At 38.1% G+C, this 27376-nt stretch overlaps 1 protein-coding gene across 11 annotated transcripts; it reads left to right on the top strand.

Annotated features, from left to right (window-relative positions):
• On the top strand, positions 1-27175 carry LOC129242895 (cationic amino acid transporter 3). 11 transcript variants are annotated; one of them, XM_054879802.1, is made up of 11 exons: positions 1-236; positions 3394-3719; positions 10873-11070; positions 22010-22379; positions 22453-22737; positions 22802-22906; positions 23278-23805; positions 23899-24001; positions 24070-24260; positions 24325-24600; positions 24801-27175. In XM_054879802.1, exons 4-11 carry the CDS (start codon positions 22139-22141, stop codon positions 26429-26431), a joined length of 3360 nt encoding a protein of 1119 aa, XP_054735777.1. In that variant the 5' UTR covers positions 1-236; positions 3394-3719; positions 10873-11070; positions 22010-22138; the 3' UTR covers positions 26432-27175. The 11 variants fall into 11 exon arrangements, with proteins under 11 accessions (XP_054735777.1, XP_054735776.1, XP_054735773.1 ...); XM_054879801.1 differs by having other exon boundaries at positions 1-335; XM_054879798.1 differs by having other exon boundaries at positions 1-400.
• The last annotated feature ends 201 nt before the right edge of the window (positions 27176-27376 follow it).

Below are 27376 nucleotides of genomic sequence, written 5' to 3'. Positions count from 1 at the left end.
TCAGTTAGTCGTACATCAGCAATCACAGCGTTTGAAAGCATCGGAGGTCTCGGTATCGGGTTTACCGGTTCAACTTTCATTGCGTAAATTCTCACACGAATGAATTCGTACTTTGTTTTATAACAAAAAAAGTTAGTTCGTGGCAATTTCAGTTTCGGCTTCGGCCAGCTTTAAATCGCTCAGATATCACACAGATAGTCGTTTCTCGAGACAGGGATTGCTCGCATATATATATGGTTGTTGTTTTTGTTTGTTTTTGATGGTTTCTTCATTTGAGCCGCAATTAACATTTTTGTTAACTGGAACTGAAACTGAAACTAAAATAGAACTGAAATGTAAATATTTTCTGCAAACAAAGGAAACTAATAAAATAAATAAAGCTGAAATATAAATATTATCTGTATGTAGAAATATGTATTAACGGCGTCGTGTGTGTTTGTATGTTTGACTTATGCGGACTTACATGCATACGCATATATGCATGGGTGGCAAGAAAACACTGCGAGCGAAGATAAGAAGCGTGGAAGAGTGTGAAAAGAACTCTCCAGATTATCCTTATCTCCCTTATCAGCTAATAGGCTGATTGTGACGATTTGCAATTGTGGTGGCTGTGCGCTATGCAGATGTAAGAGTGTAGTTGAAGCGCGTATAGTTCAAGAGTATTCGTGCGCGTGTGTGTGTTTGTGCCTATTGAGACAGCTACATGTTTGATGGCGCTAAGTCACGCCAATTACGGGGTTATGCTCGCATTAAGTAATTTTTCGCTACTTCGCACAGCTGAGTAGAACTGGAGTAGAGTAAATGTGGACTTGTGAGGCGGGGTTGCTCTTATAACCCCTGTGGAACTTTGATCGCACGCCATTAATTTTGTCACACTACAATAAGTTTCGTATTACCCATTGAAAGTGAGAATAATTAACATTTGCAAACAAATCGCATAAATATTGATGACTTTATTTTTTTTTTTAATTTGTATGCACATGCGAGCTATATACATATGTATATAAGGTGTGCTTAATTGAGCCTCTGCACACACATAGATAGCATAAGAAGAACGTTCTATACGTACATATGTATGTATAGAAGTGGCGGCCGCAGTAGCGCACCAGATCGAAACCCACTGTGCGCAGGAAGTGCTGAATGTGGAAAAGGTTTGTTCTAACAGCGGTCGCCCTCGGCAGGCAATGCCAAGCCGTTGAGTGTATTTCTACCATGAAAACTCACCTCTTCATATGCCGTTCGGAAGCGGCATAGAACTGTAGATCACATTATTTGTGGAACAACTCCCACAAATGGAAGGAGAAGCTCGGTCAAATAAACAACAGAGGACTTACGTGCCAATTTATGTATATATACATACATATATATTTATGCTTGTATGTAGATAATTTTAGTATGTTTTTTAGTGGAAAATGTTCAACGAAACTCCATAAGAAATTTTCAAACTTTTCCGAGGCGTTGAAGGAAGCAGGAAACAAAACCATGAAATATTTAACTGTAATACATGAAGAAAATGTAGCCAAACCTAAATATTTTATTAGACATTTGCAAATCCTAAAAACATAGTTTCAGATAGTTTTGCAAATTCTGACAACTCATTCGGCAAACTCTCTTCTTCACAAAAGCGTAAGAACCTCACGCATTTCCAATCCTTTTTAAGTGGCATAGTGTATGTGTGTATGTGAAAGTTGACACTACTTTAAATATTTCGTAATACATAAAGAAATTATTTAACATAACCTCTAAGCCGCAAGCATAAACAATTTGCAATAGTATATTACCATTTTCATACTCAGCTGTCAGGTGTTACCGGTAGTTTTATTTACAAATACTTCACTGCCATTGACGCAGGTTAAAATTAAAATGTGTTTATTACTTTTTCAGATGTGTAAATTTAAACATTTGCAAAAATTAAAAGTCAACTTGAATAAAGATCTGGAATATAGGTAGATGTGTGTGTGTGTGTGTATGTGGGTGTGTTGGGGGGGGGCTAATTTTATAAATATCAAAAACTGGAATTCAATGAAATATTACTGGCAATCTTTTCCTATATGGGCCCGGCAATTAACCTAAGTTAAGTTGGCCTAAAGTTGATGACCATAACTTAATAATATACATACATACGTACATATACATATATACATACATACATGCACGCATACATGCGAGTAAATAAATATATGAGCATGTGGCCTGGAAGTCAAAATAACAGAACATAACTTTTGACTAAAATTCTTGACCGCAATAATAAATAGAACTGGTATTTGACTAACTTTGCAAACTAAAATTTCCAATCTTCCTTGAAGAGTTCTTTTACACGCAGCAAAAAATCATTTGCAATCCTCATTTCCCAGCGAAAAGATAAATTGATGATTGATGTAATTTTTTGCATTTCTTTGTACCGACCAAAAGATCACTAACCGAGATTTCATGCCCAATTATACAGTTAACGTCAAAAGAAAGTATACACCATATGTTGACAAGTTTTGATTTATTTCAATTATTCTTTTATAAAAACCAAAAATAAAAACAAAATAAGGAATGCAGTTTTACAGCTTATTAAATTTTGATATAATAAAGTGCCAGTTTCAAGTAGTTCAAAAATCGCGTTAGTTTTTTACAATTTTTTATGCCAACAGTGGTGGGTGTTTGTTTTAATATAAAAAATGTGTGGAGTAGGCGTTAAATGGAGAAAAGATCAAGAACACGACTGAAAAAAATTCTCAAAAATCATATTAAAATTTAATGAGCACACTTGGAATTTTTCTCGAAATTCTGAGTAAAAATTTGAAATTTTGAAAAAAATTTTGCCAAATTTTCACCATTTTTATACAAAGTTGGAAACTTTGCTTTATGTGGTTTTTGTTGTAGTATGCACGATATTTTTCTGAAAAAATAATTAAAATTGCAAAAAAATATAAGTAAATAATCAAAACTTATCAATGAGCAGTGTACACTTTCTTTTGACGCTGGCAGTATATACATACATATGTATGTATGCCAGCACCTGCCAGCCGGCAGAGCCACTCTCAAATCAGACAACAATTGTTAGCTTTATAATTGAAGCATTTTCAGCAAGCGAATTTCAATCAAAATTCAATTAATTCGCAGAAATTAGCATTTGCATATTCGCACACAGCCACAAAAACAACATCGTCAACAATCGATACAAATACACGCCTCAGAAATTCCAAACGTGCAGAATGTTGTGAGAAACCAAATAAAAAAATTTTGCAGTTACACGTGTATGTATGTATGTATGTATGTATCTATGTATGCATGCGCGTACTTACGTATTAACCTTTTGATATTTGTGGACGTCACAACTGCTAAGCTTCACTCCGCTGTTAAATATTTTACGACTGCACAATTATTAATTTTTTTTCGCAAAAGCACATTGCATGTATGAGTGTACGTACCTGTATGCTTCGAAAATATTTACAAATGCATCTTGGCGCTGAAATGACCGGGAGACACTGAACGATCAGTTACTTAGCCTGTCGATCAGTCAACCAGTTAGTATGTAAGTGACACCGGGTGGTGGCAAGTGAGCACGAGCAACAGGGGAAAAAACGAGCAACGAGAGAAGCAATAATAATAAGAACAACAACAAACACACGCAAATAATTAAAAATAAACAACAACCACATAGACGAATAAAAAGCGAGAAATCGTTGCGCACATGAAACGCCAGCGACTTAACGAGGCAGCTGAGCTAGGTATGTACAACAACAGCGACAGAAATCAAACACACTAATAATAACAAATACAATAAAAAAACAACAAAAACAAAACAATATTTAAAGTAGCGCTTTGGCTTTAGCGAATTCGAATTAAAAAAAAAGCAATAAAATGTTTTTAAAATTGTTCATGGGGAAAAGATTTTAAAGGTGAGCTCTTTACAGACCGTTATTCCGCTCTGAGCGAGTTTGACAGAATCAGCTGATGGATTAACGTCACTTGGGATGGGTTTACAAAAAAAAACTTAGATTTCGTTAATGATATACGAAACAAATCAACCAATGACACTTCGTTGTAGTCTGAGGAACAACTAATTGGTCGTGCAGCCGAATCCCAAGTGACGTGGCAGCCAAAGTTATCCTCACAAATTTCTTTTGCACCATAGCTAAATAGCGAACCTGATAATCTATTATCCTAGAAAACGCCTAATGTCTAACATACAAATACAAATGTCTAATATATTATACAAATTTAGGTCGAGCAACAGGCTCTAGTTCGCGCCTCGATTTTTGCATACCAGAGGTAGTACTTCCCACTTGGTGAGAGGATTTGCCACGGAATACCAAAAACGAGCCGCTGTTAGAAAAAACCTGTTCATATACTCTGGGCTAGCAGCCAGATTAGTTTTTTTTTATTCACTTTTAATAATCTACAGTACAAATTACCTTGCAGGCTACACAAAAACAAAGAAAAGCAAACCAAATTTGGGAACTAAAATATTAGCAATCAATATACCTGTAAATACAATATTAAGCAACCGAATTTAAAATTTTTGCAAAATTAGATTTAGATAAAGCGAAATCAAGCAGGCTGGAATTCATCTCATCCGCTCAAGTAGAACTGGACAGTCAACGACGGCATTAACAAGACTGAAAATAAACGAAAGTGAAAGAACTGTCCTTCTCTTTTTGGAGATTCTAAATTAATTAGATTTAGCCGAGAATTATAGGGTGGTCTCAGGTCCCTTCCCATCAGTAATGGCTGAAATTTTGGAAGGTGCACTGGCTACACTCAGCAGATGGGCCGCCAGTAGCGGTCTCAGAGTCAACTCTGACAAAACGGAGTTGATGCTATTCACCAGAAAATACAAGCATCCACCTTTTAAGCTTCCTAGACTTAACAACGAGTGTCTTACACTTTCATCGGAAGTCAAATATCTTGGTGTAATACTTGACCCCAAGCTCCACTGGAAGCTGCACATAGGAAATCGAGTTAAGAAGGCCAATATAGCCTTCTACGCCTGTAAATCTATGTTCGGCAAAAAATGGGGTCTCAAGACACGTGTCGTACTTTGGATGTACAACTTAGTGGTTCTGCCAATTTTGACATACGATTGCCTAGTTTGGTGGGTAGCTCTTCAGAAGGGCTACAACTTCACTAAATTAGAGAGAGTGCAGAGAACTGTATGTGTGGGCATCGCTAGTGCTTGTAGAACATACCCTACTGCTGCGCTCAACGTTATTCTGCACTTACTTCCTGTGGATTTGCAGGTTAAATTCATTGCATTGTTGAAGAAGCTTGGCCTTTGGAGACATAGTAGCATCTTGAAGCAGATCTGCCCTTCCCTCTTTGTTCTTCGCACTGATTTCTCCATTCGCAATCTGTGTTTTGAGGGTTGTGCTAGGGCTATCTTTCCGAGCAGACAAGACTGGAAGGAGGGGAGAGTCGGTACGGATATAGGTACCTCTGTTTTCACTGACGGATCCAAAATGGAGTCTGGAGTGGTAGCGGGGGTCTCTACTCTAAATCAGCCAGCATTTCGGTCTCCTATAAACTGCCGGAGACAAGCAACGTCTTTCAAGCAGAGGTTTTGCGATCGTGCAGGCATGCAAAATGCTTCGGGATCGCTGTTAGGAGGGAGACATTAATATTTTTTCCGATAGCCAAGCTGCAATCAAGGCACTGTCGTCGCCGTATTGCAGCTCTCTTCTCGTGAACTCCTGTAAGGAGGAACTTAAACGTCTCGGACGTGCAGGAAACATTTCCCTCATCTGGGTTCCTGGGCACAGGAATATAGAGGGAAATGAAATTGCCGATGAGCTTGCCAGGAAGGGGGCGGCAGAACCGCATCCAGCTGCCCCCTTCTCAGACATCGGTATCCCCTTGGCCGTCGTTAAAGGGAAACTACACAACTTCTTTCTAAGAAAAGCGCAAGACAGATGGAGGTCCGTCTAATTGTGTGCCATTTCAAAAGCACTATGGAATATAGTGTATAAACAGAACGCTTGAGGTGATGGGAACCCCCCGCCATTCAATTTTCAAACTCATTGCGGTGATCACGGGTCACTGGGTGATCGGCACTCATGCGGAGAAGCTTGGAATTCCGTACAACCCCCATTGCAGAAGCTGTGGGGATCCTGCAGAGAAAGAGACTGTGGAACACTTTCTCTGCAAATGTCCGGCTCTGGCGGCTAGGCGCTTTAGATTCCTCAGCGTCCCCTTTAGGGATGACTTGATGAAATTCTCCAGCCTAGATCCCTTTTCTCTCCTCCGCTACATCAACAGCACTGGATGGCTGTAGACGGTTTTATCTCCCCCCTAATCCGTTCACAGGTAGTGGTCCACATTATGGTATCAAAACGGCACGTAAGTGCTCCTTATAGTATACCTGGGGTACTCTTGCCATCTTACCTACCTACCTACCATAGGGTGGGACAGGGGATGCAAATCGTAGAGAACGTAATGCCTGCTTAAGACTGCAGTTAGGGGTGCCATACCTTAGCCATAACCATAACCCTAGCCGTATGAATCTTTTGAATTTTGATACTTCCCCGTAACCGTAGGCAGCTGTGAAATACTTTACATATGTTTTGATATTTGCGATAAAAGATTTAATATTAGAAAGGAACGACGAAAATTTAATTGACTTAGTGGAAAATTAGCCGTATTTTTATGACAAAATGCAAATGTTGGCATTAATTCTACTCAATATCAGCTGTTCATGGTTACGGCATGACTATTCGATAAATGCTGTAATGTTGCGGCAATGGTTAAGGTTACGGTTACGGCTTTATGGCGACGCACCACTAATTGCAGAACTTATATTTGAAAAGCAATCGGCTAACACAAAATTTGTTTTGAGCTACAACATTTTTTAATGTACGAGCGATATGTGTGTACGTAGTATGTAGTACATACACACACCATATGCCTGTTCCACTAAGCAACACCATGTAACAAAATTCCATTTCAGAAGGCGTCATGTGCATATTTAAACTCTCTATTCATATACATATATGTATGCACATAACGCTCGTGCCCATTCTGAAGCGAGTAGGCCATAAATGATTATTTTTGTTTTGGCTTAAAAATTCACAACGCTGTAAAGCAGTTTAGTAGATATTTCCGGTGTTTAATTTGAAGCTCAAAGGGCGAGTAGTTTAAGATATTTCTTACTGAGTGCTAGAACAACACTTGGCACGTGATTACCAGCTAAACAAACGAGTTTGTTGTAGTTAGAAAAAAGCGCCAAAACCGAATAAGATTCAAACTATTCTCCTTCGGCTGGCCTATTTGTATTAACAGCAAAAAGCCAGCTTAATTGAAATGCCCGCTTTTTAATTAAGTAATGATGCAACGAATACCTGTAATTTTATTTACGTGCGCAATGCGCATTTTTCTCAAGCTAAGTACCCGCTTGAAAAGCAGCTGCAGGGGTTGGAGAGTGTGGTAGAATGTCAGAAAATAGTTTGTGTAAATGTGCAATTAATAATGCAGTTTTCAATAAGGCACGCGAAAACATATTTCAGTGTAATTATTCAAAGGCGATACAAATAATAATCTATTCGAAATGGTTGGCACTTAATTGAACGTATACTAAAAATTAAAATGGGATTTACTTGAAACTAGGTTTTTTCTAGCCAACATTGCAATCACACGTGGATGATTTCTATGATTCTGATGCTGATTTTACACTCCCCGAACCTGTCTCGCAACAAAGCGAAAGCACCTCAAATTATGACCAGTATTTCTCGACCTCTGCTATAACTCCGGCTACTTTTTACGTACTTATATACCCACACCTTATGCTGCTTTTTGTTGAAAATTAGTGATTAAAAAAATTTGTTTAATTGAATTTGCATCACCTCTTTGATGATACATGAAAATAGAGTTTAACGCTCCTTAAAACAATTTCGCCATAGACCACGTTTCTCAACATGGTCATTACAACGCTGGAAATGAATGCCTTGCAGTATGGAAACTATCGTAAACTGATTGTTTCTGATAACCGGTAATTGATGTCAATTTAGTAAATTTCGGCTTTTTAAGCCAACAACCTGCTTCTATTAGCCCAATTTAATTAGGTTTGCCTATAAGTAATCATAGTAAAAAATGTGCACCGATAGCAATTTAGTCATAGAGTACGCAGCTGTTCTGAGTAGTTTGTGAGCGATTTGGAATCAATTAAAAACGAGATAATATCTTAGGCCAGCGGAATGACTTTTCACAATTTTCAAGACACGATTAGACACTCAAAAACAATAAGCTTTTGGGAAATAAAGGGATTTCCAAAAATTATATTTTTTAATATATGTACATATGTATATGATCGGATGTTTATTTCATTATAAAGAGAAAAGTATGGCGTAAATAGTGGAAAATAACATCAGGCAAATGACCACCAAGGCCACGCTTACAGAACAATATGCTTTTCATGAAATTTTACATATCCAAATTGCAAAGTGGCTGCCCTATGTCCTCGATAGCCTCACGAATTCCATCTTTGAGGTCTTGAATCGACCCTGGGCTGTTGGCGTAGACCTTCTCTTTCACGTGGCCCCAAAGAAAAAAGTCGCAAGGTGTTAGATCACAAGATTTCGGTGACCAATTCTGATCACCTCTTCAAGAGATAACACGGTCCGGAAACTTTTCCGGTAAAAGATCATTGGTTTCGTTGCGTGTGGGGCACGTAGCGCCGTCTTGTTGAAAGTAAACGTTGTCCAGATCAATACCATCCAATTCCGGCCATAAAAAATCGTTTATCATGCCTCGATAGCGATTCATAACACCTTTTATTGGAAAACCCTTTATTAGAAACTGTCTTGAACTATAGAATAGCCAGACTTAAGCAATTGATCGAGATGTGGAAGCAGTAAATATATTTATTTATAATATTATTTCAAAAATTAAAATTTTGCACAGAATGATTTTCGTATTGATAATTTATGTATCGCCAATAAATTATAACGAAGTTTTATATATGTACATCTGTACATATAGGCATATGTATGTATTAGGGCGGGTCGATTTAAAAATCGCTCATTGCTCTGTGAAAATCGTATTCTAGGGATCAAAATAAGAAACTTTGCCGAAGGAACCATACCTCTAAAACGAATTCTGATGTCCCCCAATTTAAAAATATCACCATTTTTGGCCTTTACATGAAAAAATCAGCTAAATGGCTATGTTTTTTCTTTATTTTTATTTATTTATAATAATATTTATTATTTATTTATAATAATATCTATTTTTTCTCTTAAGAAATTTATTTAGTCAGAACATATGTAAATGAAAAAATTAATTTAAGTGAGTTATAGAAAAGAAACTAAAAAGTTCGACCCAAATTGGGGGACATCAGAATTCGTTTTAGAGGTATGGTTCCTTCGGCAAAGTTTCTTATTTTGATCCCTAGAATATGATTTTCACAGAGCAATGGGCGATTTTTTTGCCTCCCCACAAATCGACCCGGCCTAGTATGTATGTATGTATATATGTATTGCAATATACCAGTAAGCAAAAATAAGTCTAAGTGTAAATAATTTGTAGAATGTGACAAATGCATAGCAGAAATAAAATATAAATCAACTCGAAAACACATTAGCGTACATGCATACATACGGACATATGTACATACCCATGTATGCATGTACAAATGTATAGTAATGTGCTGGCAAGCATTCATATTCAGTGCTACTTACAAACCGACTAATGGAAAGAAGTTATACTGACTTCCTGAAAAAATTATATCAAACAGCGTGACAATACCTGAACGGGCGATCTTTACTCGGCGATTCATGAGGTGATTGACAAACAATTCGTTTTGTTGTTGCTTTATTATCGCTTTACTGCACTTCAGTATGCTGTTTTTGTTGTTGCTGTTGTTTATACTAATTATAGTATTCTTAAGTTTCAATTTGTTTTCCTTTCCCTGTTTACAGTTTCTGTACCTGTCGCACACTCATACACACACATACATGCCGCTATAAAAATTGGCGTTACAGCGCCGCAGTAAATCGCACTATTCCCAGACTGCATCAGAACTGGGCTATTTAGGCACATTAACAGTCTGTGTTGAATGCAAGGCGAATACTTTCGGCAAACTACTTTTAAAAGCTGAAATATTTGCAACTCTTCTGTACCAGTCCCAAAATGTGTGGTTTAAAACTAGTTGATTTCAGGAAACCACACCGTCAATTTCTGTTGCATGTGTGTGAGTGTGTTTTATCAGTACTGTGCGATACGACGCGCTTTCAGAGCTCGCATACAAATTGATTCCTTCTGGTGCACCGCTTAATTACAACAATGCTTCGCTCCCTACATTTGCTGCATCTTATCTGGGGTCCCATTGTTTTAGTTGTTTACTTTTCGGTTTGTTGATTTTTCGCATCTTTTTTCTTCAAATGCCTGTCTGGTTACCTACTTTAATGCATTTGCATGAGTGTGCGTGCACAGTCTTGAATGTAGGAGAACGCTTACAATGTTCCTTAGCCTTTCCTCATTTGATTATGCTTTTATTTTGTTGTATTTTGTTGCTATTTTTTCGATTTGTTGTTATAACTTGTGCCCACTCCATTCGATAGTCGCTTCTATCGGGAGGAGTCTGGGTCTGAGACTGAGTTCGTAATTGATGCGTAATTCGATATGTCGGTATATGGAACAGCAGCACGCGAATTCACACAGATCGAGTGACAGTTGAGACGGGAACACCGACGGCAGCAGTAGTCAATAAGTGAAAGATCGGCAACAGGTTGCAAATTGCGTTTGAGCTGGCGGGGAAAACGTCAGAGTGCGGTGTGGCTAAGCGAATCGATTTATTTGTGTTTATTGTATTTCAAGTACCTGCAAACACACTCATATGCGTGCACTCGGAGATACGTGATTTATTTTGCTTTATTTGTTTTATTTTCGAAGGACTTTAAAAATAATTTTAATTATGGAATTTAAATGATGCAAAGAGATAAACGATTTTATAATGAGATCATGAAAGCAGAAAAAATCAGTGGAAATATTTACACTGCATACATACATACACACATATAAAGCACAACTTGAGCAAAAAATAGTTAGCCCTCTCAATATTCACAGCCAGACAACAACCTACAAAAATTGGTAAGTGCAGCAAAAGCGACACAGACAATATTTTATATACACATAAATACATTTTTAAATGTAAGTAGCATAAATAAAATATAAAAACTATGAACCTCAATATGTAGCAATATATTTTACGTATATATGTATGTATATCCTTAAGAATGGCAATTAGTGCTGAAAACCCGAACAGTCCATAAATTTAATTTTAATTACATTAAATTAAAATAAAATTTAATTTATGGACTACAAGGGTCGTTTTAAGTGTACTTCTAAAGTCAGAGAGCACGTATGGAAGTTATCTTTAGTTAGTACAATAGCTTCTCTTCGAAGAATAAACACCAGGTTTCAGCCAGATCGGTGCATTTCTTTGTGTTTGGCATTCGGTTGTATTGGAGAAGTCGAGTGATCTTCACAGTCCAACACAACAACGTACTAGATCACGCCGCGATAGTTGTGGTCGCATAATTAACCCTCCGTTGGACACCTTTTTTAAAACCTTCGGTTGGTCACACAGACCTGGCCTTTTTTCGTCCTGTTCGAGTATCCTTTTTAAAAGGTTAATCCGGAAATCGATTGATTTTTAAGAAGATACCTGGAAGCTCAAGTCGTTAGCTATAATAGAAATATTTTAAATTCACGTCCAAAGTCGAAAAAGTCTGGCCAGAATCCGATGTCCAATGGAGCACTTTTTGAGATTCTTTGTAAAATTGAAAGCAATGCTTGTAGCGGTATTTGGAGCAGGCGGTAATGCATTATACTAATCCCATCTTATCTCCTTCCGCTAGGCTATTTGTGAAGCTTAGCAAACTACCGCCTTGTTTGCCTCAAATTCATAAAACAAGCAGCACAGGAAAACTAACTGCACATACAAGCCATGTATACAAATAGTTATTGTGTGTTAATTGGACGTTAAGCAAACATTTATTGGCATTAACGCCAAAGTCGTTTGAAAAAAAAAACAAAAAAAAATTGATTAATTGCATTTGAAAGTAAAAATGTGCCAACGCATGTGCTGTATTTAGTATTTGTGCATACAAACATACAGGGTGGTTCATTTAGGGCTCGGAACTCGTACTAACGATTTTATTGTATTTTAAAGCAAAAATAAAGTGCGTGATGTGCCATAAATTCAAGTTACGATAAGACATATGAGAAATCGGGAAATATTACCATATATTAAAAACATTCGAATTAAAAGAAAAAATTCTAAAAAGCATTAAAAAAAATCTAATAACCATTTAACAATATTTATGGTGGTGCAACCTTTCCTCAATTTTTGCTTTTTAGCATATGAAATCTCTTGTTGTTGTTGTTGATTTCCTCTTCAATATGTTAAAGGAAATGAGATTGGTGGTAATTTCTGTAATAAAGGGATCTGCGGATAAGGCAATTATGGAAATAATTCGTATGCAATTGTCTCCAAACAGTAGATGGACCACCCTCTACAATACTCGTGTATGTATGACATATCAAATATCCTATTTTCTTATCTAAATTGTAGGCCCTCCGACCATTGTTGCAGTGCAAATAACTGATCGTGACTAGTTCCATGCTCATTAGGGCGGGTCGATTTAAAAATCGCTCATTGCTCTGTGAAAATCGTATTCTAGGGATCAAAATAAGAAACTTTGCCGAAGGAGCCATACCTCTAAAACGAATTCTGATGTTCCCCAATTTGGGTCGAACGAAAAATCCCATTTTGACCCATTTAGAGTGCTCCAATCGAGTCCAAATGTATGACCGACCCCCACTAACTTTGGACGGCCGATCTACCCATGCCAGTGGCACACCCCCTGGAACTCCCCTGGGGGTCCCCCATACAATCATTTCAAAATATCACCATTTTTGGCCTTTACATGAGAAAAGAAACTAAAAAGTTCGAACCAAATTGGGGGACATCAGAATTCGTTTTAGAGGTATGGTTCCTTCGGCAAAGTTTTTTATTTTGATCCCTAGAATATGATTTTCACAGAGCAATGGGCGATTTTTTTGCCTCCCCACAAATCGGCCCGGCCTAATGCTCATAGTCCCGATTTACACACAAAGACATTCTTTTTTGATGTTTGCTTTGCGCGGTCACAAAATTATTTTCAGCAACATTCGTTGTTTGTTTTCTTTTTTGTCTTTTACGCCTTTTACATCTTCTGGGTCAGATATATTCCACAATCCGTTAAAATGTAAAACGGAGAACGTTCGTCAACAGTTTCTGAAATATTTCAATGAATAAGGCAAACTGCATTAGTTAAATAATAAATATTTTTTTTTATTACTTATTTATATACATTTTTGTACTTGAATAAAGAAAAATATTTCAAAAATACTTTATATACAGATACTTAACTTAAAATGAACTCGAGTATCTAGAAATGGAAAAACAAATTTAGAATTCAACATAAGCATATGCTATAAGTTTTTAAATCTTACCAACTTTGCTAGCAAAAGTCATCCTGTATTGCCCAAGTAGCGTTCTGTTATTTGTCATCGTCGATTTCTTCCATTTCATTGAAAACCAGCACAGAACATAGAACTTTCCCATACAAATGAGAAAAACGAATAAAACAACCGTGAAAAATCGTTTGGCAGCTAACTTTAAGTTTGAAAATACGAATAAGAAGCGCAAAGCGTGTCGCCAGTACGGGAAACAAAACCCTTCTCTCTTCCCTGCCCGTCTTTCTCCCACGCACAAAACGTTTTCCTTCTAAAAACTTCGCTGCGTTAATCGGGACATACAAACAGAAGAAACAGCACCTGGAAATGTACCCCCGAGTATATCTGCATATCCCATCTGCGTCTCTCGCAGATCACAGATTGAATTGCATTCGCACGAGCGCACATCCATGCTCCCACTTTATCTAGCTTTTTTAAGGTCTTTGTAAGATCTTTGATCAACAAAGCTTTCCTCCCCACGCAATTTATGTACTTTTGTATAAAATAATATAATATAAAGGTAATCAATATTAGCATGTTGAGCAAGCAGAGCCAGTACAGCAAGAAATGTTTTTTTAGGTGGCAACTGCGGTTATTGACTTGATTTCATACGTGTGCACTGATTCAGCTTTTGCTTGCAGAATTTAAAGTACACACATTCAAATGCGTAAAATACCCACTCATACACTCACACATATGCACATACAAGTGTACACTTGTATAAAATGTATATTATAGGTATATTTATTTAATATAAATGCTTGTCGTCAAACGTGCAAGCAAATGTGTCATGCAATCTATTTTTATGAAAAAGGTTCTTTTTAAGATATTTCAAAACGCACCTCAAACGGGAGCCTCTCCTCATTTACGTCAATGTAAAGTGCTTCATTAGTTTTTGCTTTTTTAACTCTCACTCTCACTCACAACCCTGCGCGGTTCATGTAGGCGGATAGCACGGCGTATGAGTATCAGGCGAGTAATTGCTGGCAGCAGTCAAATTTTGATCAACACATTTCTATAACTGAGTACGCCCGTATCACCCAATTTACAAAGTTTTCGTTACAAAAACTCAACCATACAAAGACATTGCATATTCTACAATAATAATGAAAAATCAATTTGTTTCGTTGAATTATTTTATTTTTTTACCATACAATTTGACGCATTGATCGGTGTACAACTTTATTCGCTTCTCGAATTCAAATCACAGTTTTAATAAAATTTATTGACCTCTTCAATAAATCACGAAATGTATCAGTCAGCAATCAACTATGAGAATTTTTATTGGCGCATGGGCTTTAAAAGTGTACAGTTAGAAAAAAATAATAGACCTTTGATAGATTGACGAATTCAGTGCTACAAATGGCCAGTTATGGCATTAGCAAGGGCGATAAACTAAATTTTAAATGAATTTCTCATTATATTTTAATAAAAACTTGTATATGTAGTTATGTAGTGCATTTGTATGTACGTGGAGCTTTTATAAAATATTAAAGGTATTTCCCCATTTGATTGGCCGTATTTTTGTACATACCTAAAAAACACTCATGACTCATCCATCGAATTAGTCAATAGCCACAGTTTATTTGGTACTTAAGTGCACAAGTCTTATTAGCACCTGTATGTATGTATGTATGTATGTGCATAGTATATACTTGTATAATTGCTACGCTATGTTATGGAACATTTCACAACGCATTTCGCTTTGATTTAATTTCGCTCGCGTCACCAACGAGAGACAACCCATTCCCTCCCCCCTCCCCCCCCCCACATCCATATGGATATGTAAGCAATTCATCATCATCGATCTCAGTGAATGAACCGTCACTCTCACTACTTACATACCTAAGAGTAGACTTTTCAGTTTGACGAATATTTTAGTAATACGTGGCTGCCAAGTTCTCGCTCATCCATTAAAATAAGTGCGCTCTATCAGCAATTAAATACGATTTTCTGGATTTATCGCGCTGCTGACTGTATGTAGATAAACAAATTTACAGCGAAGCTACATACATAGTTTGTGTGTGTAAATATTATGTATTTGGGGTTTGACACTCCTGAAGAAAATAGGCGATATGTATTTACATGGAATCCGTACCGCCAAAACCAAGTTTTTTTAAACTCATATTTAGCTTTACACATATACATACATACATACTAATGTGTAAAGTTATTTTCCTCGCGAGTATCATTTTTCGACTTAGGCGGTTATTGCTTGTGACCACTGATCTCGCATTACTTTCCCAAAATTCAAAACTTATTCACAATAATGGAAATGTATTAAGAAACGACTTCAAATCAAAACAAAGAAGGTCATGTGATATACATAAAGAGTTTTTCAAAGGCAACGCCCAGATGTCAGTAGTGAATAATTCCGCGACGATAGCTTTTTCATTCATATAATTGGTCATCTTTGATATTTGTTAAGTAGACAGATGAGCAATGCAGCGTTAGAAAAGCGCGTAAGAATAAATGGTCGATCTTTAGGAACTACAAATCGTAAAATTCGTGATTTTTTTGGTTTAAATAATCATCCTAATGAGTTGGCAATTCAAAGATTGGCGAAAAAATATAAAAGTCGACTAGGGCCAAATCTGGTGAAAACGGTGGGTGCTCCAACAATTCGAACTTCAACCCATGGACTTTAGCCACTGGCGAAATGCTCTTGTGAAAAACTGGATCTTTTTTCACGCGTTTTCTCCTTCAACTGGTCTAAGAGGTTACAATAATATTCAGAATTTATTGTTTTACCAGTTTGCATGTAAAGAAAAAATTACTTTCGCATCTCCAAAAACAAATGATAACATCTTCTTGACCGATTTCTGGACACGAACTCATTTCAGGGCCCAAGAACCAGTTTCATACCAATCTTTAGCTTCTAGTTTTGGATTAGAATCATGGTGATAGACTCAAGTCTCATCTGTAGTGATGAATCGACCTACAAAATACACTTTATACTTTCAAAAACACTTTAAATGTTGCTGAGAAAGTCACATTCGAATGTGTTTTTGCTCCATTGGTAACGAATGCGGCACCCATAGTGCACACAGCTTTCTGAAACTTAATACTTCAATCAAAATATTTCTTACTATGCCCAATGAGATGCCTAGGGCTTGTACTAAATCACTTTCGGTCACCAAAGGATTTTCCAATACGATATCCTGTATATTTCCTAAGATTTTTGGTGTTGTTGCTGTTTTTGGACGTGCTTGGCGTGGACTGTCTTCAAGACTTGTACGATCACATTTAAATTCAGCAACCCATCTTTCTACTGTACTAATTGCGGCGAAAAGTACTTATACACGTTCAACATTGATTCATAAATTTGCTTTGCTATTAAACCTTCCAAAAATAAAAAATTCAATCACTGTACGATTCTTGCTTTTTTCATTGCAGAAAATGCGCAACATAGCAAAAGAAATTTAGGCTAGTAGCAACGCCCTCACTTATCGAACCGCAAAACTTTTTTAACAACCTTTTAATTGTCAAGAGCAGTATTTTTAATAGTGGAATAAAAATAGTGAAACCTTAAACCTTAAAAAACAACTAGGCGCGTCCTTTAAAAGACCCTTTACTTACTGTTTCTCATTGCTAGAGCAGTTGAGCACCGCAATTTTTTTGCACAAAATTCTCAGCATTTCGAGAGGGAATAGGATTGTGCGTGACAACATTCTGTTGGTTTGATGGTTTGATGCTCACAGAACAGACGGAAAATATGAGACTATAAGAACTTTCTCTCTAACTGCGGTTGCCCTTCAAAAGCAATCATAAACCTGGGAGTCTACTCTGTTATGCGGTGCGAAAGAAGCATTTTTTACAAAAACAATTTTTTATCTGTATTGGAACAAAACGCTGAAAATGGATTTAAGTACCTTTTATAAAATCGATATATTTAAATGCGATATTGCTATAGTAATTACTGCTACGATGAAAAGCTTCCCATAAGCAAACCAGCTACTGGTTGAAGGAACCCCTAAGTAGTTGTTGAAATCAAAGAGCAGCCCCTCCATAAGATGTGATTTGTACTTCTATATATATATAGGACTATTTTTTTACAGTAAAAATTAATTATATTTATATTTGAAAGCGGTGTAACATCTCAACAGTACATTTCGCTGTGCATCCCCACAGCTGGGCGCCATAGGTCCATACTGGTTTAAGAACCTGAGTTTGTTTTCGACGCTCAGCCTTGAGTTTCTATTTTAAATTTCGTTATTTATATTTTATATCTAGTTCTATTAAGGTCAACTTCACAATGTCAACATATAACAGCTTTAAAAATGAAAATATAGATTAAGTGTGATTTTACTCTGCTAACATTTCACTAAAAACGCACGCCGTTCAGTTATGTAAAGTTCAGTTATGCCCGAATTTTGACACTCACTTATTTGTTTGTTCTGGAATTTAATCGCGGCACTTGGGCTATGCTCTACTCCTAATTCTATGTAATTGTTATTTAAACTGTCGTAACTGTGTTTTGTTAAATCTATTATCTCATTGATAAGTCTAATTGTTGATAAGACCCGTATATCAATTTTTAATTCGCTTTTGAAAGAACGCATGCCCGCACATACATACATACTAGGGCGGCTCGATTTAAAAATCGCTCATTTCTCTGTGAAAATCGCATTCTAGGGATCAAAATAAGAAACTTTGCCGAAGGAACCATACCTCTAAAACGAATTCTGATGTCCCCCAATTTAAAAATATCACCATTTTTGGCCTTTACATGAAAAAATCAGCTAAATGGCTATGTTTTTTCTTTATTTATAATAATATCTATTTTTTCTCTTAAGAAATTTATTTAGTCAGAACATATGTAAATGAAAAAATTAATTTAAGTGAGTTATAGAAAAGAAACTAAAAAGTTCGACCCAAATTGGGGGACATCAGAATTCGTTTTAGAGGTATGGTTCCTTCGGCAAAGTTTCTTATTTTGATCCCTAAAATATGATTTTCACAGAGCAATGGGCGATTTTTTTGCCTCCCCACAAATCGACCCGGCCTAATACATACATATACTACTGTGGGCAATAAGTAAGGTGAATTTATTTGTCAAACTTCGCGGGATTAAAATTTCGCTCTAGTTATTTTTTTCATGAGTTGGCAGCAGTGTTAATAACATCTGGGCCAATTTTCATGTGAATGTCATTATCAGTAATATATTTACGATTGTGTTTACCAAACGACCAAGAGTGCATTTTTCGATTTTTACAATGTCTGATTTGATTGAGCAGAAAAATGCCATCAAATTTTGTTTGCGGAATGAAATTTCGGCTGCGGAAACGTTTAGCATATTGCAGAAGGCATTTAGTGATTCGACCATGTCGCAGAAAAATGTTTATAAGTGCTACAAAGACTTCAAAGAGTGCTCAAAAATCGTCGGTTGACTGTTAAAGACCTTACTGATATGATCGGAATATCAGAAGGATCTGTGAAAACCATTTTGAAAGACCATTTGTGCCTACGAAAAGTCAAATCTCGTTTGGTACCGAAAACTCTCAATTTCTTGGAAAAAAGTCGTCGCATTGATGTGTGTGAAACAATGCTTTCAGACTATCAGGACAAGCTCAAATGCATCATTACGGGAGATGAGACTTGGATTTATGCTTACGACCCTGAAACAACCGACCAATCAAGCGAATATCGTGCTAAAGGCGATGCCAGACCGAAAAGAGCACGTCAAAGTCGTTCAAAAATAAAGGTCATGATGACAGTTTTTTTCGATTTTCGTGGTGTGGTGCACTATGAATTCCTTCCACCTGGCCAAACTGTTAATAAGGAATATTATTTGAGCGTTATGCGTCGTTTACGTGAAGCAATTCGTCTAAAAAGACCAGAAGTATGGGCCACGATAATGCACCGTCTCACACTGCACTCGTTCTTCGTGACCATTTCGCCAACAATTCCACGCATATCGTTCCGCAACCACCGTATTCGCCTGATTAGGCTCCGTGTGACTTCTGGCTATTCCCAAAACTCAAGAGACCACTCCGGGGAACGCGTTTCGAGTCGATTGAGGAGATAAAAGCTGAATCGCAGAAGGTGCTGATGGCTATACCGGAAATGGACTATTTGGCTTGTTTCGGGGATTGGAAAAATCGTTGGCATAAGTGTATTTCATCGAGAGAGGATTATTTTGAAGGGATTGAAATTGATTTACAAGAATAAATAAAGATTTTTCATTTTACAACCAAATTCCCCTTACTTTTTGCCCACAGTAGTATACGTACTAATTTATATAAACATGTACGTTGTCCGATCAGTGATGTTACATATTATCTTTTTTTATTAAACTATAGCTAACTCATGGAAATAAATAGTCATGATATATTTCGAAATTTCAGAGCCATCTACTTGAAAATGGAGTAAAAAAAAAGAATTTTTATTTTCTGATGACGCATCGCATAAATTCGTAATGTGCCTAATAATCTTCACCCTCCTAGTGTTCAACTGTTCATGTGGTAGAGTAATTGCCGCGGCGACAGTAAATGAATTCTCCAATCTCCTGTTGGGAAGACGTATTACTTCTGCAGAAAAAAGCGCCACACAGCCTCACTTCAGTCGTGCGCTGAAAAGAAATACAAAAAACGCTTTGGTTAACCTACGATCAATCAGGTTTCTGTCAAATACCACAGCAGTACTACTTGCATAGGGCGATATTCGAATAGCACTAAAAGGTCTGCTATCAATAGAAATGAAGTAACGGTTAGGCGAGAACTCCCTTCACGTGGTTTCGTTAATCCCAGTTTGATCTCTCAACGAACAGGGATCGTTCTCTATATTCGCTCATTTAATCCATTGTAGGCGTTTTTAAGGTACAAAAGCATAGATTTTGATCAGACCTAATGAAGAATAACTTTGAGCGTTCGTAGAAAAGGTTTTTCGTAAGAATTACCCCAAAACCTCAGATTAAATAATTGTAATGGATTTTAGTCTCTTGGATGGGCGCTTGAACTCTTTGAAGGCGTGAAAAAGTCCAGCAAATTAACAAAGATTTTCTATGTGCAACTGTAAAGGGCTATCAACTCAATCCAGACGTAAAGAAACTGAGCGTTAAATGTGAGCCTTGTGAACTGACATACTTTAAAATAGGATAATTACTTGTCAAGCATAACACACAAATAAGAAAACGTCAGTAGAGATTACTGCATAAGCTTGGCTGAGTGGCATACTCAAGAGTGCATATTTTGTAAGCAGTTCAATTTGACTTTGTGCTGCACGCTTATAAAACTGATTTAAATGTTATTAATAAATTTATTGTTGTAATGTAATTGTTTATGTCCATGGCAATGTAGACACCCATACTTATACAAAGTATTTGGCATACAATAAAAGTCGTAGATGTTTGTGTTTTCGTAATATTTCAATTTAAAGCCTACTCTCACTCACGGAATGCTTTTAAATACTTCATTGTAGGGGGTGCGTAATTTTCATATATGGAGCTCAACCGCCTTTTACGGCTAGAAAGCTGCATAAAAATACAATTAATTGCCGCTCCATTGATTCCAAAAATACTGATAAGAATTTTAATTGCTTTCTTTATATTCACGTAGCTGCCGTTCATCATTCGCTTTGATTGGTATTTCCAATAAAAATACCCATTGCTTTTGACACATCGAGTGCGGCTGATTTCAGTGGGTGGCCTAAAAGGTATGGAATAGTGAGTGGACATTTTTCGTGCTTCTTTATCATTGAAAGGTGCATGGCCTACTCAGATGGTGCGGATTGTGAAAGTGGTAATCAGCCGCTAACCGAGAACTCTCCTCACCTACTCACCTCATCGGCCACATGCGCTAATTCGACAGCTACTTTAATTTTTAATTTTTGTGAAATTCTCCAGTTTTATTCCTGCTTTTTGTGGAAAGAATTTCCGCTCCTATGAATCGATTTTGGGGCAATGGTCTTACATAAATGGTAGCTGAATTAGGATAGAAATATTTGATATAATATGCGACCTCAATTCCATAACTAAATCAATTGCTTCAGTGTTCTGCAGAACAAAAAAGTCTAGGCTTCTTTCTCAATGCTCTGAACTAATATTGTCTAAAGACTGTTTATACTTCCACAAACTCTTCTTATCAGCAGTCCATGTCTTAGCGCAGAGTCAACAAATGCAATTAAGAAAAGAACAATTAAACTCTGAGACAGCTGATAAGAAAACGATCAACGAAACAATGCAGACACACACCACTCCATTCATTATTCTTTCCATGAGTGTATGCCATACACAAGCTGGCGATTTGTTTTTCAATAACTTTTTTACTAAATAAGAAAACTGATTTGGAGTGATGAAGAGCTTTATTTTAAACTTCCCGTGCTCCTTTGCTTGCCTGTTTGTATGCTGCAGCTGTGTAATTCAGGAGAGTCAAATATGCTTGAAGCACGGCGCCATTTGCAAAAATTATAAATCTTCCGATAGGGTAATACATTTTGCGCCACCTTGTACTTCTATATATTTGATGCAAATCAAAATTTATAAAAGAAATAATTTAGATGAAAATAGCTTATTTCCATTTTATTCCAGTTTACTCGCAGTACCACGAAGAGCAGTACCACTTAAGAGCCCACTGACCGAACGAGCCGCTTCAACAAAGCTCATATTAAGTTTAAGCCTGTTGCCGGTCATCTGTGATACACGAGTTTTGCCAGCACAATGGCGCCGCATCCAACTTATTGGAAAGTGCTGACACGCCGGAAAATTTTACAAGCCGAGGGTGTGGAGGGCGACACCAAGCTTAATCGTGTGCTCGGTCTATTCGATCTCACCACTTTGGGAGTTGGTTCGACATTGGGTGCCGGCGTCTATGTGTTAGCCGGCCAAATAGCGCGCGATCAAGCGGGCCCATCTGTGATGCTGTCCTTCGCGATTGCCGCTTTGGCATCTTTACTAGCTGGTAATATACATATTTGGAATATATTTTTATGGAAACACCTTTCATCTTATCGCATATTAACATTTCATGACAGGCATCTGCTACGCGGAGTTTGGTGCGCGTGTACCGAAGGCCGGTTCCGCCTATGTATACAGCTATGTTTGCATAGGCGAGTTTGTTGCCTTTGTGATCGGCTGGAATCTGATGTTGGAGTATATTATTGGCACGGCGAGCGTTTGTCGCGGCATAAGCCTCTACTTGGACACTTTAATAAATGATACGCTTAAAAACACCTTTGCCGAGATAGCGCCGATTAATGTCAGTTTCTTGGGAAGTTATTTCGACTTCTTCGCCTTCGGGCTGGTCATCATATTTGGTGGTAGGTGTATACAACTGACAGCCATTTCCACTACTTCTCTTCAACTTTTCTTTTTTTCTTTTAGTGGCCTTGGCTTTTGGCGTAGAGACTTCGGCTTTTGCGAACAATTTCTGTACGAGCCTTAATATTTTTATACTGATGTTTGTGATTGTAGCTGGTGCAATCAAAGGTTGGTTATGACTTTAGTATACACCTTAAACAGTTGCCATGGGGGGGTTCTCTATGTCGCGCAAAAAGGGCAGCACATGCAAGAATATATTTCCAGAACATGCAGATTCCCTTGCAACGAATCGTAGACAGACAAATCCGACTCTGTACTAACTGTTTATTGTTATTTCTTTTACGGTTGCTACAAATCTGCAAGTGTGTGTTTCGTGCTTTTGCATATTTTAGTATAGAATCTTTAGATTTCTTGCCACTCTGCAAATATGCAAGACTGCGGGAATCCCCCTAATGATGTGGCTTGTGGTATTTTGCATTAAAAAGCCAAAAAGCTTTCTGCGTTGTGAGGGAATTTAAATTACATCCGTTTTTTTTCAGCCAACTTCGCGAACTGGTCCATTGATCCGCAGACCGTTAATGCCACTATCATAACAAATGACATCGGGTCCGGTGGTTTCTTCCCGTTCGGGTTTGCGGGTACTCTAAAAGGTGCTGCGACCTGCTTCTTTGGATTTGTCGGCTTCGACTGCATCGCCACCACCGGCGAGGAGGTGCGCAATCCACGGCGGAACATTCCGCGTTCCATTTTGCTCTCGCTCTTGATAATTTTTCTTTGCTATTTCGGCGTCTCAACGGTGCTCACACTCATGGTGCCTTATTACGAGCAAGATGCAAATGCTCCGCTTCCGTTCGCCTTCAAGCAAGTCGGATGGACATTTGCCATGTGGGTGGTGGCTATTGGTGGCCTCATCGGCTTATTTGCCAGCTTATTCGGCGCTTTGTTTCCATTGCCTCGAGTCATGTACTCCATGGCTGAAGACGGATTGCTGTTTCGCTTTTTAGGCAAGATCAGTCCACGCTTTCGTGTGCCGGTGCATGGTTCCATCTTTGCGGCATTGTTCACATGTAAGCGAATTTCCGTTTTAAGCACTTGACAACAACAAATACCAAAACATTTCCAATGAAATGTTTCACGCACTTAATATTTCTTCTTTTCAGCTTTAATGGCAGGATTGTTTAGTCTCCAACAGCTAGTCAGTCTTCTGTCAATCGGTACATTGCTGGCTTACAGCGTTGTAGCCATTTCAGTAACTATTCTCAGGTATTCAAAAAATCTTAAGTCTCTTGTAATGCACATGCACACTGTCTCCGTCTCTTTATCTCTCGAAGGTATATGGACTCCTCAGATGGTGCGGATTGTGAAAGTGGTAATCAGCCGCTAAGCGAAAACTCCATGCTCACCTCATCAGGCACACGCATCACTTCCAAAGCTGTTCTTCTGCAGTTGTTCAATATCAAGCGGCTAGACACGCCGAACTCTCTGTCGACTAAGATCGTTGGCTGTTTGCTCACAGTCTTTTGTAAGTATTTCACAGTTAATTAAAAACAACAGAAGTTTCACATAAAAGAATTTCCTTCTATTAGGTCTTCTTTCTCTGGGTATTGGTGTAATACTCAAAGAGGCTTACGACGCATTGCTTCACAACCAACTATGGGCGCTTATTTTACTGCCCGTATTGGTGCTGCTCGCATTGCTGGTACTGGTCGCTATTTGTCTGCAACCACGCGAGCCCGTAGTAAAAACATTCCGCGTGCCGTTGGTGCCACTCATACCGGCCGTAAGCGTGTTCATCAACATTTACCTAATGCTACAGCTGGATGTGATGACTTGGATACGATTCGGTATATGGATGTTGATTGGTAAGCAAATGTTGCATATGAAGTTGCATACCTTCTACTTGTAATCAGTTTACTAACCGTAATTGGCATCACCCTGTTCTGGGATTTCTAAGCCTTTACTTGCATGTCAATTAATTTAAGTAGCCTACTAACAACGACAGTTAATTGATTTACTATTTTACTCCCTCCTTCCTGAACCACTCCACTGAAATGCAACACAGGCATACCGATTTTCATTGCATGTTGGTGCATGTATGACATTAGTAATCCTGCTAAACGAAATCCAGAGCGTATCGCCTTTGAACGAGCGTTGAAAGAGAGTGCCCGCAACAACAAGCCGCTCAATGGTCATTTGGCTAAGAACCTCAAATCCAATGGTGCCTTAAAGAAATCGAAGAGTGCCAATGGAATGGCGAACGGCACTAACTTCAGTTCGCAAAATGAGCGATCGGTAAAGAGTCTAGACGAAATTATGAATATGAATGAAGTCAGTGATGATTTGATCGAGATGAGGCATCCAAACGGCAAAGTTTTCTATATTGAAGATAATCGTAGTCATACATCTAAGAGTTCAATGGAAAAGGCAGATGCCGATAAGGACGGATCACGTGAGGATGAAAAATCTGTAATCGCAATGCTAGACGATGTATTGCAGGCTGCGGACACTGGCATTACAATCACATCAAACATGCCCGATTATCGAAAATTCAGCGTAGACTCGGAGATGCTGCCTAGCGTCATTGAGATGAATACAGTGGCGACGGTGCATACCAGCAGCAACTCATCGGATGACTTGGAGGCAGTGCCTGAAGTAGAGAGCAATAAGAGTTCGAACAGCAACAGCCTTAGCGGTGCGACTGAGCGTTTCACCGCCAGCCAGCAGGCCGCACAGCAACTAGTCGATGAAATTTTGAATAGTACACTGCTGATAGATGCTTTGGAGCGACACAAGTTTCTTAATGAAGCAGTGAATCTTCAATTTTCAGAACCAACCGAAGCGATGAAAGATGGAAAAGCCCAAAAAACGCAAGAGTATCTAACTGAAGGTGCTACTGAAATAACTCAGAATGATGCCGTAAAAGTGCAGGCAAATGGTGCGGCGAAACTCACACGCACAAACTCAGAAGCTTCTATGCTCTCCATCGAAGATCCCATACATTCGGACCAATTCAGGAATAGACTTAGCAAAATTCTAATGGGCCCACCTGCACAAGTGTCCACATACAAACCAGTCACACAGCAAACGCTGTCAACAGATAGTTACTCCCCTCGCCCGCAGCTGAAACACTCTAAAAGTGAAGCTGACGTACGCCAACTTGTGCTCAAAGCTATTGAAGGCACCGGAGTGGCTAGATTAGACAGCGAACTGTCCAAGCGCGAGTCAAATGGCGAGGATATACCAATACCACCAAAATTCGATCCAATACTCTACAAAACAATCAACAGTCTTCGGCACAATAAAGAACGGCCCAGTCTCCAGCGACTAATGGAGAACGACGAACAGATACTCGGCCAGAAAGCAGCCATCGTCGCAAAAGCTGCTGAGCCAACCAACGAACCAGCGCTACCGTTTAAGCAAAAATTAGAAGCGGCGCTCAAACGAGGCCCATCGCATCGTACGCAAAAGCGCCCGGAACCAATACCAACACGACGACCCAAGTCGGTAGGACCAATGTCAGTGCAAGAAGAAGCGGAAACTACCCAAACCAAACAGCGTGGCAAGGTGCCCAGGCGAAGCGCGCAGTCGGAAAGTAATCTCGCCACAAAACCTGCCGAAGGAACGGAGTTGATTAGTAACGCACGAAATCTACTGAAACATGTGCCAAATGGAACTATCGAACTGTACGGATAGCAGCAGGAATGCAATGATGGGGCAAACCTATTTACCTGGGCGTATTTGTATTTACTTATTCGTATGAACTGCATTTTAGTATTGTAGTTTTTAAAGATATTTATTGTTGGAATTTATTAAACAAATACTTATGTAGTTAAAAATACTAAAGCTCAAACGGCCCAAAGCCCAAAGCTCAAAAGCTTTGTTCTAGTTTACGTAGTATTTCGTGGGTTGAACCTACTAATATGTGTTATTAAATATACATGTGTGCCTGTGTGTGTGTGTGCATGAACATACAAAGCTAAATTGACCAAATTAAAGCATGCTTTGAATATTAACAGCGATCTTCACAGTAGAGCTCGAAAAAGCTTTCCCAAGAAATCTAACAAAGTCACAAAATGGAAAAGTTGACAAGCGAAAAATTTTCTTACAGTTGCAACCTTTGTGGATAAATTAAAATTGCATGTGAATATGTAGCTCTGATTTGCTATTTTTATTTCTTTCGTTTACTAAAAAGAAACTACCATTACCATTAATGTGCAACTTTCTTCCATTTGTGCGTGTGTATGTGTGTAATACGTGGAATATAACTGAAGCATGCAGCCGTCGTGGCACTATGCGCCACATAATCGGCGCTTAAGCAAGTAATAATAATAATGCAGCCATCGTGAGGAATATCGACTTATTTTGCATGCCATGGCCCCAATATTAGTTGTAAATTAATCTAGCAGTAGAATGTCCCGTTTGGTTTGTAAAAATTATTATAGAACTAAAAAATCAGTACTAAATTCAAGGAAATTGTTTCGACAATAATAATTTTAATAATTCAGTCACAAAAACGTATATTTCGGACAACATAGAGCGCAACATTAACTTCTTAATCATTTCTACTTGTGTCTGTTTTTATGTTTGTACACTTTTTCTAACCCCTTCACAGGCTTGTCAATATACTTTTTGTATGGA

Source organism: Anastrepha obliqua, chromosome 3 (assembly GCF_027943255.1).
Source record: "Anastrepha obliqua isolate idAnaObli1 chromosome 3, idAnaObli1_1.0, whole genome shotgun sequence".
NCBI classification, from domain to species: domain Eukaryota; kingdom Metazoa; phylum Arthropoda; class Insecta; order Diptera; family Tephritidae; genus Anastrepha; species Anastrepha obliqua.
Note: the sequence above shows the minus strand (reverse complement) of the source record. Positions and strands in the feature narration are given on the sequence as shown.

Coding starts and splice junctions, on each gene's coding strand:
- LOC129242895 (XM_054879804.1), top strand. CDS start 22,139: ATGGCGCCGCATCCAACTTATTGGAAAGTGCTGACACGCCGGAAAATT. Junction 24,002..24,069: donor ATTTCAGTAACTATTCTCAG/GTATTCAAAAAA, acceptor TATCTCTCGAAG/GTATATGGACTCCTCAGATG. Junction 24,261..24,324: donor CTGTTTGCTCACAGTCTTTT/GTAAGTATTTCA, acceptor TCCTTCTATTAG/GTCTTCTTTCTCTGGGTATT.